The following is a 14,047-nucleotide window of genomic DNA, read 5'->3' as shown; positions in this document are numbered from 1 at the left end:
GTATCAGAGCATGATTCTCTATCCTACTGGTTTTTGAAGAATTTTTTTCTAGAAAAATTCTATTACTCTATCTAATTGTTTGTCTCTTTCCGCTGCAAACTTGCCATTGTCTGATTACCAAGCCACCTAGCTAAACACCCCTCACCCTTGTCACCGTCGCTCACTGCACCCCTCTGTCACCGTTGCTCGCTGCACATCCCCATGCCACCGTCGCTCGCTGCACACTTCCTCCAGCGACCAGCGACTGAGCGACGCCGACGCCTGTGAAGTCGACGGTGTGTGTGACTGAGAGGCGCCTCGCCTCTGCCTTCCTCGTGCGAAGCGACTGACCGCGACGGCTGGAGGCTCTGTGCGACGATCGGGCAGCTCTGTGCGACGCACCTGACGACCGGCGAAGTCTGTTGCGCGACGTCCGGCGGTGCGCAGCTCTGTGTGACCCCCCTGGTAGCGCCTCGGCTCTCCTCCAGTCAACCAGACCCAACACCGACGCCCCTGCTCGACACCCCGGCGACTGGGCGCACCTCTACCTCTGCCGACCTGCTTGCCCGACGCGACGCCGCCTCGCCTGCTCGACCCGACGCCGCCTCGCCTGCTCGACCCGACGTCGACCCGTCTGCTCGACACGACGCCGACGCCCAGCCTCCACCTTCCTTGAGCGCCGGCGACTGATGCTCGTCCGTCAGAGACGTCAACCCGCTACCATTGCATGAGTTCTCTGCAACGCGACGCGGCTAGGACGACGATTTGGATTGGGCGTGGTTGTGAGCGGCAAGGAAAAAAAAAAGAAAAAATAATATTTAAAAAAAAATGCTGCATTCCAGGGTGAACTCTGTTAGTTCCTCCAGCTTTGTTGTCAAGTCAGGTATCTCTAACTCTGCTTTGAGTACTTTTGCTTGTACTGGTAATGGTGTATGGATAATTGATACAGGTGCTACGGATCATATGACTTATGATCGTTATGTTTTTAATCATCTTTCATCTATTTGTCCTAAACCATTTATTGTTAATGTCAATGGTGTGTCATCTCCTGTTCTAGGGGGCAGCACGGTATCCTTTTCATCTGATTTATCTTTACATAATGTGCTGTTTGTTCCTTCCTTAAATTGTAACCTTATTTCTGTTAGTCAACTAACCAAAACTTATAATTGTGTGGCCACATTCTTTCATACCCATTGTGTTTTCCAGGATATTCATACCAAGGAGAAGATTGGCAGTGGTAGAAAGAGTGGTGGATTGTACTATCTGGATAGTGGGGTTTCCGCTTCAGATGGTCGTGGCATTGTGAGTCTAGTTAGTGATGGTTCCTCCGAAAATAAGGAGAAGATTTGGTTGTGGCATCGCCGACTTGGTCATCCGTCCTTTAGTTATCTTCGGCGCTTATTTCCCTCTTTATTTCTTGGATTGAACATTTCCCATTTTAATTGTGAAGTTTGTGTGTTGGCCAAAAGTCATCGTTCAGTGTTTCCTTCTAGTGCTACACGTATAGATGTTCCTTTTGCTTTGGTCCACTTGGATGTTTGGGGTCCGGCCCCGTGTGGTACATATAAAGGAATGAAATGGTTTGTGACATTTATTGATGATTGTACTAGGATGACTTGGGTTTATCTTCTAAAACATAAAAGTGATGTGTGTGCTATTTTTCGCCTCTTTCATCATATGGTCCTTACCCAGTTTGCCTGTCCTATTAAAGTTTTGCGCTCTGATAATGGCGGTGAGTTCGTTAATACAGAGTTGACTCAGTATTTTGCTTCTGCAGGGATCCTTCATCAGACTTCTTGTGCACATTCTCCACAACAGAATGGGGTTGCTGAACGCAAAAATCGACATTTATTAGAAGTCACTCGGTCCCTTCTTCTGGGGGATCACGTGCCATCTCTGTTCTGGGGTGATGCCTTGAGTTCTGCCGTTTATCTGATTAATCGGACCTCATCTAGTGTCCTTGACTTTCGGCGACCTCTGGATGTTCTCTCGGATTTTGTCTCTCTACCAGGTATCCTTCATTTGGAACCCCGGGTTTTTGGGTGTGTTGTTTTTGTGCATTTACATTCTCATCAGCGATCCAAGCTCACATCTCGGGCCTTAGAGTGTGTATTTGTTGGTTATGATCCATCCCAGAAGGGGTATCGGTGCTATCATCCCTCTACTCAGCGCTTCTATGTCTCTATGGATGTCACTTTTCATGAACATCAACTTTTTTATTCTCCACGTCCACTAGATTCTACCCTTCAGAGGGAGGTTTCTAGTGAAGTGCATAATAGTGAAGTGCAGAATCGAGATGATGTGTTGTTTTTTGATAAGTTTGGTTATGGGAGTAGTCATGAGGAAGGGTCAAAACAGACTGCTGATCACCCAGTGTCTGAGGATGATACTGAGAATGCAGAAATTACTGCGGATGATACTGAGAATGCAGAAATTACTGAAGATGATACTGAGGATATGGTAGGACAAGAACCCACCAATTCTGAGCCTGAGGAGTCACCACTCCATGATAGTATCGCCATCTCTCCTATTCCATTGAATCAATCTTCTTCGTCCATTGAGGTAATCGACAATACTCTTGATTCACATCCTGGTTCAGATCTTATTTCTAATGCTTCTAAATTTACACTTCCTCCTCGGTCTAACCGAGGACAACCACCAGCTAAATATGAGCCAGATCCAAATGCCAAAGTTAGATACTCAATTAATAATCATGTGTCATCTGTTAGGCTTTCAAAGTCATATGAATCGTATGTTCTGCAATTATCTTCTGTTTCTATTCCTAGTAGATTGCAGGATGCTCTAACAGATTCTAGATGGACCAAAGCTATGACTGAAGAAATAGCGGCATTACAGAAGAATTCAACCTGGGAGTTGGTTTCTCTACCTAAGGGGAAGAAGACAGTTGGGTGCAGATGGGTGTTTGCAGTCAAACACAGAGCTGATGGGTCAGTTGAAAGGTATAAGGCAAGGTTGGTAGCAAAGGGTTATACACAGTCCTATGGCATAGACTACTTGGAGACGTTTGCTCCAGTGGCCAAGTTAAACATAGTACGAGTTCTGTTGTCTTTGGCTGCTAACAAAGATTGGCCACTCCTTCAGTTTGATGTAAAGAATGTCTTTCTCCATGGTGATTTGACTGAAGAAGTATACATGGATCCTCCTCTAGGTATACCAGAGTTTGATAATACAAGATTGGTATGTAAACTGAAAAAGTCTTTATATGGTCTTAAACAATCTCCGAGAGCCTGGTTTAGGAGATTCACCCGTGCAATGAAGAACTATGGTTATCGACAGAGTAATTTTGATCATACTTTGTTCCTAAAGAAAAGAGGGAAGAAGATTACTGCTCTTATCATTTACATTGATGATATGGTTCTGACCGGAGATGATTATGAGGAAATCTCTAATTTGCAGAGGTACTTGTCTCAAGAGTTTGAAATGAAACAGCTGGGGGACTTGAAGTTCTTTCTTGGGATAGAAGTGGCTCGGTCTAAACATGGCATATTTCTATCTCAAATGAAATATGTTTTAGACTTGTTGTCTGAAACTGGTATGCTTGGGTGTAAGCCAGCTGTCACTCCTATGAAACAAAATCATAGACTTTTCGAGTGTTTGGGGGCCTTGCCTGCAGATAAGGGGCGATATCAGAGACTTGTTGGAAGATTGATATATCTGTCTCACACTAGACCTAACATTGCTTATGCAGTTAGTGTAGTAAGCCAGTTTATGCATGCCCCGTGTAAACCCCATATGGATGCTGTGGAGCGAATTTTGCAGTATTTAAAATCTGCACCTGGTAAAGGATTGTTGTTTGCTAATCATGGTCATGTGAATGTTGAAGGTTTTTCTGATGCAGACTGGGGTGGTTCAGCATATTGATAGAAGGTCTACCTCAGGCTATTTTACCTTTGTAGGGGGAATTTGGTGACCTGGAGGAGTAAGAAGCAATCAGTTGTATCTAGATCAAGTGCAGAGGCTGAATACAGAGGTATGGCACTCGGAGTAGTCGAACTTTTATGGTTGAGATATCTATTGACCGATTTAGGGTGTCCACTTACCAAACTTATGGACTTGTTTTGTGATAACAAATCTGCTACTGATATAGCTCATAATCCTATTCAGCATGACAGAACAAAGCACATTGAGATTGATCGACACTTCATTAAAGAGAAACTTGAAGCTAAGATTATTAACTTCCCATTTGTGAAGTCCGAAGATCAGCTTGCAGATGTGTTGACCAAGGCCGTAGCAAATAGGGTGTTTTTGGACTCACTAGACAAGTTGGGCATGTGCGATATATATGCACCAACTTGAGGGGAAGTGTTGGTGTGAGTCAACTCATGTTATTATTGTGTAATTATTAGGATTAATTAGGTTATTTATTAATTCCTGTATTTTAATTATAGGCCCATGTATATAAACCACACTTTGTGGTCTTATTCAATTAAGCAGAAATTATATTGAAAACCCTAAACCTAAACCTTTTTTGTTCAAAAAGTACCCATAACGGCGTATCATAGTACAATACAAATGATCAAGCAGCCCCATTTAAGAAGTTCTCGGTGGGGACGTGTGCTACTGCTTGTATAACTTTTTTTTTTTTCTTTACTATGTTGGTTGGTTGGGCTTGGGCATCTCTTATGTTGGGCCTTTGATGTATTTTGTCTTTTGATTTCGGGTTTTCTTCAGCTTTTGTAACTTGTGCTAGGATGGGCTCATAAGTATGGTCTATGGAACTGGGCTATGTTCTCTTTGCCACCTTATTGGCCAATCTATTGTATCTCTTACTTTAATCTAATGAATTTTTCTTGAAAAGAAAAAGAAAATAAAAGAATATAAGCAAAGCCATATAAATATTTGTGTTAAAAAATGCAAGTTACGCACTTACGCTTACAACTTACGAACTGTAATTTCAATTGCATTGGAAATATAAAATAAAATAAATATGGATTAAAATTTAGCTTTACACTTTTAGAAAATAATTTGTGAAATTAGATAGAAGAGGATCAAATACTATCAACCAGAAGAGGCTTGCCGAACCGAACAAGCCACCAGCTGGGCCCACTGCCTCAACCTCGTCTTCACCATCTCCGCATCATCACCTTCTGAAACAACAACATAAAAATCAATAAATCAAATTCTTTCACACAAAAAAAAAAGTCCACGGCCAGATCAATCCAACGGTGTATGTTAATTAACCACCAACCTGTTAATAAGGTATTACTGTACTGCTTATTTACGGTACAGTAAACTCCCAAAGCGGGTAAGGTATCGGACAGTTTCGGGTCGGTGACGGGCGATTCGAACCCGAACCCCAGCTCAATACAAGCTTTCAGCTCCTCCAAATCGTCTTCCGAGACGCTTCTGCTGCGGTTGAGGCGGCGCGTGCCGCAGTCGCGCTTCCGGCGCTGCCACGTCTCGTCGCGGAGCGTGTCGGGCGACCACGAGTTCTGCTTGTGGAGAGGTCGAGGCGGTGGCGCGTGGGGGTCCGTCATCATGAGCTCGCCACTCGGTTGTGTTCAGCGTCGTCGTTTTGGTGTCGGGTGGGAGGCTGTGGGTTTTGGAGTTTTATGGAGGCTTTGGCGGCAGAAAAGGTTTAGAGATAGGGGTTGATTGGTTTCCAGCTTCTGAGTAGAATTAAGAATGAGGTGGTAGTGGGTCAGGGTTGGTGGGTCTACAAAGATGACAGATGAGGTGGTAGTAGTGGGCCACAGCTGGTGAGTCCATAATGGTCATAACTGATAAAGTCATAACTTATAATAATACATGCATAAAAAACAAAAATTAAATAAAGTTTTTGGATTAGTAGATGAAGATTATTTTTTTAAAAAAATTAATGGATAAATTAGTTAAAATTAGAATAAGTTAAGATTTTCATGCCCATTTGCTATATCAGACTACATCATACTGAAGTATACTAAATTATATTAAAAGGTACATTAATTTTAATTACTAAATTTTAATAACTTTTTAGTTTATATACCAAAATTAAATAACATTTTAGATTAGATATTAGTTGAAAAGTCAAACAAATTAATAAAGTAAAAAGTATTAGAATTTACAAATATTACATTATATGCCATTATAATAAAAAAATAAACATAATATTACATCACAAATATTACATTAATTTATACTATATTGTATTAAAAAAAAAAATCAATCCAGTCACAACTTAATTGTGACTGTCTTGGTAAATTGAAATAGACAACTCACACCACTATACTATATATTATTTTGAGTAAAAGTATTGTTTTGACATCTATTTATACTATATTGTAGTATAATTTTTCTAAAAAAAATTCAATTATGTCACAACTTAACTGTGACTGTCTCACAACTTAGATGTGACTGTCGTTCAGTTACAACTAAATTTGAAGTTATGAGTATCGTACAGTCACAACTAAATGTGAAGTTGAGACTATATTAGCAAATTTTTAAGATAATATAAAAGCCTCAAGGGCAATTTTGTCAAAACCTTATAAATTTTAACTAACACTCATCATATGTGGGCCAAAAAATAAAAATGTCAAATGAAAAAGGCTCAAATCAAAGGGGCCAACATATTTGTGACATAATCTAAAAAACTACATTTAAATTTGGTAGTTCAATTGAAATATTATATGTTTTTCATGCTATACCCAAAAATTATTGAAATTTAATATTTAATCTTAATTTTCTATATATTAAATTGTAATGAATATAATATATTTTACTATGCGAAGTTTTTTAAATTGTTTAACACAACTTAAGCTTCATTAACATTTAGATTTGTTCCTCAATACATATAATTTTAATATAATATAACACAATAAAGTATATTTCAGTATTTTAATTTTTTTTTTCCGCAAATTTATAGGGTTATTTTGCCGAGTTTCTTATAATATGTATTATTTACCGATGACTCAGTACAAGATTAGTCAAGTATTGTTCTAAAACAAATTATTGTTGTTTATTAAGGAAAGGAGGCAATGCATCTACCCCTACGCTGCTGGTCAGCCCTGCCCTCCCAAACATATTTGAATAAATTAGCGTAAGATGCATACAATCATTTTAGTTACCCTCTAATATATTTATTGTTAAAATGTAACAATAAGGTAATATTTGTAAACTCTAGATTACTTAACTTATTTAGTTTTGTTTTGGTTCATATTTTTAATTTTGTTCGTTTTGAATTTACTTCTCTAAAATTCTCTTAGTTTTTTTGGTATATAAAACTTATATTTGTCCAAAGTGTAATGAAAATATGCATACAGTCGCAATTTAAATTTTTGATCTAGTTTCAATTTACAATTTCAGTTTGGTACTTGTTGAAACTGCTTTGAGTGACTTGGGTTTGTGTTAGTTTCAGTTTTATTTTTGAGTGTGTTTGACTTGTGTTAATTTCAATTTTTATTTTGTGTGGGTTGGATTTGTATTAGTTTCAATTTTTTATTTGACTTTCTAGAAAGTTATCTGCAAGTTAAATTTGTGTGTTAAGGTGATTTTGGTTAGTATCTTGAAATAAAGGCATTCAAGATATTTTAGTTTATCTTTTGTAGTCCATGATGTCAAAGTGAAGCAAGGTGACTGGTTACAAGCTGGCAAATGGAATGGCTGAGTTGGAATAAAAATAGAATCAACAGGAAATAATATCCTTTACCGCTGGCTTCACATCTACGCATAATATGTGCAGTTGGTGCCTCTTGTACATTTGACCTTGGCTTTTCTAGAGAACTGGCACCAAGTTGGCAATTTCATTAAAAAAAAAAAAAAAAAATGATTTTTCATCCTTTAGTTATTCAAAGTTTGATACTCACTGTCACCAATAATCTCCACAAGAGCAAGTTCCATCCTTGAAATGATGGAAACGGTTAGAATCCCGCACAATGATCTCCCTCTCTGTAATTACTGATATGAGTTTAGTTGCATTGTGGCAATCAACACAGACCCTCAAGTTCTTGAAGATCCGAATGGGGGTCTTAGGAGGAGTGCTAATGATTCCGAATGCAATTGCCAATCTCTCACTGTGACTTGTGAGGATGTGTTCTTTCTCATCATCCTCAACATCCTGCAGCACAAAGCTGAAGTCAGGAACATAACCAAGGCTCTTTATTTTTGCAGTTAGATCCCTCAACTCCTGGTATATCTCCTCGCATTTTGGATGCGTTTGGTTCCCGGTATAAAAGACATCAACCTTGTTGTTAACTTCTATTGAGCTCCACCCGGGAGTTTTCTTCAATCCCCGGTTTCTGGCTAGAGATCTTACTTTATCCACACCTTCCCATTTCCCAGAATTTGCGTAAATATTTGACAACAAAACATAGTAGCCCACATTTTCCGGATCAACTTCAAATAAGCGCTCCGAAGCAATTTTTCCCAACTCAACATTTCCATGTATACGGCAAGCACCAAGTAGAGCACCCCACACAGAAGCATCGGGTCTTACAGACATATTCTTGATAACATCATATGCCATGTTTAAATGCCCAGCTCTACCAAGCAAATCTACCATGCAGCCATAGTGCTTTAAACTAGGCTTGATTCCATATTCTTCCTGCATCACACGAAAGTACAATTGACCCTCATTGACCAAACCTGAATGACTACAAGCTGACATTAAAGATGTCAAGGTCACATGATCTGGCTTAACCCCCTCATCTAGCATATCTTGGAATAGCTTCAGAGCTTTCTCACCATACCCATGAACTCCATGACAGGCAATTATGGCATTCCATGGGACCGAATTCTTCCTGGGCACTTGGTAGAATAACAACAATGCATCATCTAGTCTCCCACATTTCCCATACATGTCAATCAAGCAGGTTCCCAGAAATACATCCAAGTAGAGACAGTTCTTAATCACCCGCCCATGAACTCTCATCCCTTGTTGCAAGGCTCCAACATGGGTATATGCTGGTAGAATGCTAACCCAAGTTCCTTGGTTTGGAATTATTTCTTTGCATTCTTCCATCATGCCATACAGTTCAATTGCCTCACTTGCAAGACCATTTTGAGCATAACCTGTAATCAATGTATTCCATGAAATCACATCCTTGACAGGAAGTCCTTTAAAAACAGTACGTGCAGAATCTATAGCACCCAACTTTGCATACATGTCCACAACTGCATTTCCAATGGCAACATGTTCCATGATCCAACCTCTCCTCAAAATGAATCCGTGAACAGACCTACTCTTTTCAGCATCACTTAATTGAGCTAAAATTGAAGCCAAACTCACAAGTGTTAAAAAATCGGGCTGAATTCCAAGTAGTTGCATCTTGTTAAAGAATCCAAGTGCAGTCATTGGATCATCATTCTGCTCATATGCAGCAATTATTGAATTCCACGACACCAAATCTCTTACCTCCATTTGATCAAAACTCTTCCGTGCATGCCCCAAGCTACCAAATTTGGCATACATGTTAATCAAGGCATTGCATACAAATAGATCAAAGTCTAGTCCATGCTTTATAGCATACAAATGAATCAGCATCCCACTTAAGGTGTCATTTGACTGTGCACAAGCAGTCAGTAGACTTAAGACAGTTACAGGATCCATCTTTACCCCCTCCGATCTCATTTCAATTAAGACATCCAATGCGTCTGCTGCATTCCCATTCTGACAAAACCCAGAAATCATTGCATTCCAAGAACCCATATCTCGGATAGGCATCTCATCAAACAGTTCACGCGCAACACCAACAAAGCCAAACCGGGAATACATATGGATCAAGGAAGTAGCCACGAAGACATCCCATTCCAAACCCAGCTTAAGAACCCTGCAGTGTATCTTCTTCCCATCGACCAGATTCCCACAAGCTTTCAAGACAGGAGGGAAGGTGTAGGAATCAGGTCGAAGGCCAGAGGTCAACAAAAACTGAGAGAAACAATCTACAGCTTCACGGAAACGCCTGTTGCGAACATAAGCAGATAACATAGAATTCCAGGTATACACATCCTTCTTTGGTATCGAATCAAAGGTGCAGCGAGAGAATGACAGATCACCAAGGTAGGCATAACGATTGACAAGCTTGACAGAAAGAAAGATATCTTGAATTTTTCCCGATACCACAAGAAAAGCATGGAGACACTTAGCATGGTGAACGTTTGTGAAGGATCGGAACCGAAGATCGATATCAACGTTTTTGTTCTCATTTTCAAAGCCATCTGATGGAAACTGCCAAGCATTTGTAGCTGTCGAGAACAATTGGCAACAGACTCGAAGTGAGGGCAAAAATTTGGACACATGCCTACCTTTGCAGGTGGGCACCAAACTGGAAACAAATATATAAAACATCAGCCAGGCAGTGAATGAACTTGACAAGAAACAATGAAACAATTGCACAAGCAGCATAACCCATTCCTTAATGTGATTACAAAATAACGAAAAATCACTCAAAAATATGAATTTCATTGGATTTCTAAATCAATTTCATCCATTTTTCAAGGCTTTCTTAGTAACCAAACGACTGTGGGGTAAAGAAGAAAAGAGAGAAAGGAAATTTCTACCTGAACATACATGAAGGTTTTATAGAAATTCCGAACCGTCAAATGTCAATAGACTTGCTTAGCAGAGGCTGGCATGTTCGTCCAAGGTCCGGTACAGAACAATAAAGGGCTGGCTGAGATGGGGTTTGGGGGTTTAGGGTTTTAGATTAGAGGTAAAGCTCAGAGAGAATTTGGGAATTGAAATGATTATGGGCCGTATTAGAATAGTTAGCTTATCCAACTCGGCCCATTGTAGGTCATTGTGTATAAAACCAAATCCAAATTGGATTTCGTCCTCAAAAATAGCCAAATTGGATCATGGCCCAAACGATTCCTATCATTTGGATTTTTTCCGAAACAAAAAATTAATATAAGGAATCGAATACATTTATCAATATATTTAAATGAAAATTTGGATTAAATGCTAAGTGGGAGACTTCCTTCACTAAAAGAGTAGGTAACATTTTTTTATAGTTTAAACATGAAGTAAGGCACAATTCGTTTAGATCCACAAATCTGGTCAATGACAAAACACCTTTACAAACGTTCAAAATCTGGGGCATCGCTTCTTTTTTCATTTAATTAAGTTAGTGACTTGAATTTCGGCTGGTGCAAGCGTGCAATTTGCTTCATTTTTGCAGAGATTATGCATTGCGTGAGCATATGCAAAGGCCATGCCTAGTTGAAAAAAACTTGTAAAAAGGAAAATATAATACCAACAAAACACAACCCCAAAATAAAATAAAAATGAGAGAGAGAACAAAAAAACAAATCACACCATCAATTTATTATAAAATTTGGTTTGTAGTATCAATTCATTCATGATAAGTTTGTTTTTGGGAATTATAAGAAACTATGATAAGTAAGGCTCATTTTAATATTAATTTTCGTGCATAGTTCTCAAAATTTCAAGACCTCTCATGTCTAAACCTAAGTGGAGAATCATCATTCATAAGTCTTGTTTTGTTTTTTCCTAAAATACCAATGAGTCATAAACTCAAAATTCTCCCATTCAATCCCATTATGTCAGTGTCTTAAAATTTGGCCAACAACAAAAGACCTTTTTGGGTGCAGATATTTTCACTTAATATCTACAAAGAGTAATGTCGTTGAGAGCTATATAACTGATTATATGAGTTGATCATATGAGGTCAATTAATCTGTTAATCTTGATAATTACAGTATTAATGAAGATGACATGTATAGATCAACTAATATTTTATATAATTTAACACATATGGTCAATTAGAAAAGTTCTAACAATATTACTTTATGTATAAATTAAATGGTAAAAAATCTACACTTAAAAAAAAAGAAAAAAAAGAAGATAAATTTATCGTTTTCAACGAGCAAACACGCGTCTGTATATTATGCGTGGCCGATCCATAGCCCTTCCGGGCCAACAGATCAGTCATCAGAGATTCCGAAACATCCCCATTGCCCAAGCACAAGTGCACACGACGCACTTATCGCCTGTTTTTCTTTTCCTTTTGGGCCGCATGACGCCATCACAAAATCAGTTTTAGCGAATAAATGGACCTCTCCTGGTGCGGGCCCACCATTACTCCTCATTATCAAGCAGAGGAATCGTGGCTCTACACGTGGCGCTTCGTCCCCCACTAACTAATGCCACAATTTTAGTGCCGATTTTGATCAGATTGCGTAGTGATAGTATCACTGTCCCTTGTATTTATATTGTGGAAGTGGCAGTCGGCATGGCATCTTGTACACCTTTTAATCTTTTATTCGGATCTGAGCCCTTCACAAAACCTAGGGCCCCACTCTACTCACATGCTTGATACCTTCACTCTTAAATATTCACTTTTTTTTTTTTTAAACACATAATACCAACCACATGAACAATTTGAACACACTAACCAATATAATGTTCTTTTATTACAAGCATGATATCTTATGTTATTAAATTGGGACATAAACTCATGGGTATAATAGAACTTGTCGTTACATGATCAATTCATAGAAAAAAAAAATAATGCCTAAAAGTTCATATGCCTATGTTGATGCTCAAAAATGGTAGAGCAGTCAACGTCGAGTCGAACCACGTAGGCCCGTTGACCCACCACTGAGAGGACGACACGTCGAAGTGGGGCAGGAACGAGTAGCTGGGTCCGACTGGTGAGGAATGAGAGAGAATGATATCCAAAGCACCCTGCGCAAGTACACAAAAGTGAGCGGGAAGGGCACCGGTGTGGTGCCGGCCAAAGCTCCTCCGACGCTCAAGTCAGTGTTCAGAGAGATCTGAGAGCAGAGTGAGTGAATAGTATAATAATGATTTCAGTCGTCCTCTTGATGACAAGAAGGTACCTCTTTTATAGTACCTTTGGAAGAGTGTCAACCAATCCGGTGACGACACGTGTCCTTTGTGGTGACTTGCACTGTAGGAGCGCCACGTGTCACCGGTCTCGAGGATCCGAGTGAGTTGACACGAGTCGGGGCCTAGGAGGCTGGAGCTTAGGAGGCCGGAGCCTATGGGGCCGGAGCCTATGAGGCCGGAGCCTAGGAGGCCGGAGCCTATGGGGCCGGAGCCTATGAGGCCGGAGCCTAGGAGGCCGGAGCCTAAGAGGTCGTGACCTAGGAGGAGCCTGGTAGGTCAGGGGCTAGGAGCCTAGGAAGGGCTTAGGCCCAAACAACATGATGTTAAGCCTTGTGTGACTTGTCGTTATGCCCAGACGATTCATCATACGAACAGAAGTCCCCCAAGTTTCCGAGCAAAAGATACTTCTTGGTTGGGAACTTTGTACACAAAAGAGTCCGAGCAGAACGACAAGTAACCACACACTTGTTCCTGCTTAAGCTGCTGTTTAGAAGTCCCCCAAGTTCCTTAGCAAGAAAAGCTGTACTGCAGGAAAGCTTGGGGGTTACATATGAAGGATCCCTTTTTTTTCCTTTTTTTTTTTTTTTTTGAATTTCTGATCACCTGTATTCCGAGCAGTAGACGCTTCGCAAAATCCCAGTGAATCCCGTCCAATTTATTGGTGGGATATCGCCCTTTGTAAATGAGAATCTGGAATTAAATGGTAGAGCTCAAATATGAAGATTCCACACCTATATCTCTTTTTTTTTTTTTTTTTTTTTGTTGTTTGTGGCTATTTTAAGAGAGAGAGGGAAAGCTGCCTTTTTTTTTTAACTCTGTTGGGCGGAAGGGAGAATACGGCTCGGATGCGCGGGTGGGCGGAAGAGCAAGGGGCTTGCTCGGGGTGGCTGCTGCGCGAAGGGGGGGCTGGTTGTGCAGCTAGCTGGTCGGGTCGCGCAGGGGTGGGCGAGTGCGTTCGGGTCGCGCAAGGGCTCGGCGCGTGGCTGCTCTGTCTTGGCTCGAAGGGAGTGGGCTCGGGCCGGAGCTGAGCGTGGGCTCGGGTGCGCGGCTGGGCGGGTGCGCGGCTGGGCTGCTTGGGCTCGGTTCTCCGATCACGCAGGGGGCGGCTCGGGCTTTGTAGGAGGGGCCGGATCGGACTTGTGGTACGCGGGCAGCGGCGCGAGACGGCGCAGCGGGGCTGGTTGTGCGGTGGGCAGCGCGGCGCTGTGGTAGGCGCGGAAGCTTGCGCAGTGGGCTGCTGGGGGCGGTGCACGGGTGCAC

General features: G+C 40.7%; 2 protein-coding genes across 3 annotated transcripts; both read right to left on the bottom strand.

Annotated features, from left to right (window-relative positions):
• Positions 1 to 4,879: 4,879 nt before the first annotated feature.
• On the bottom strand, positions 4,880 to 5,590 carry LOC147276748 (uncharacterized). Of its 2 annotated transcripts, none has more exons than XM_086255200.1 (2): positions 5,189 to 5,590; positions 4,880 to 5,087 (listed from the first exon to the last, which is right to left on the bottom strand). In XM_086255200.1, the coding sequence occupies exons 1-2, from the start codon at positions 5,478 to 5,480 to the stop codon at positions 4,999 to 5,001; spliced, it is 381 nt and encodes a 126-aa protein (XP_086111326.1). In that variant the 5' UTR covers positions 5,481 to 5,590; the 3' UTR covers positions 4,880 to 4,998. The 2 variants fall into 2 exon arrangements, with proteins under 2 accessions (XP_086111326.1, XP_086111327.1); XM_086255201.1 differs by having other exon boundaries at positions 4,880 to 5,084.
• Positions 5,591 to 7,595: 2,005 nt separating this feature from the next.
• On the bottom strand, positions 7,596 to 10,557 carry LOC147276747 (pentatricopeptide repeat-containing protein At4g33990-like). Its single transcript, XM_086254697.1, is given in 3 exon segments — positions 7,596 to 10,223; positions 10,225 to 10,238; positions 10,474 to 10,557. Coding segments are annotated over 3 exon segments (2,466 nt in total). The 5' UTR covers positions 10,486 to 10,557; the 3' UTR covers positions 7,596 to 7,783.
• Between the last annotated feature and the right edge of the window lie 3,490 nt (positions 10,558 to 14,047).

This window comes from Dryas octopetala, chromosome 8 (assembly GCF_963921425.1).
Source record: "Dryas octopetala chromosome 8, drDryOcto1.1, whole genome shotgun sequence".
Lineage (NCBI taxonomy): Eukaryota > Viridiplantae > Streptophyta > Magnoliopsida > Rosales > Rosaceae > Dryas > Dryas octopetala.
Note: the sequence above shows the minus strand (reverse complement) of the source record. Positions and strands in the feature narration are given on the sequence as shown.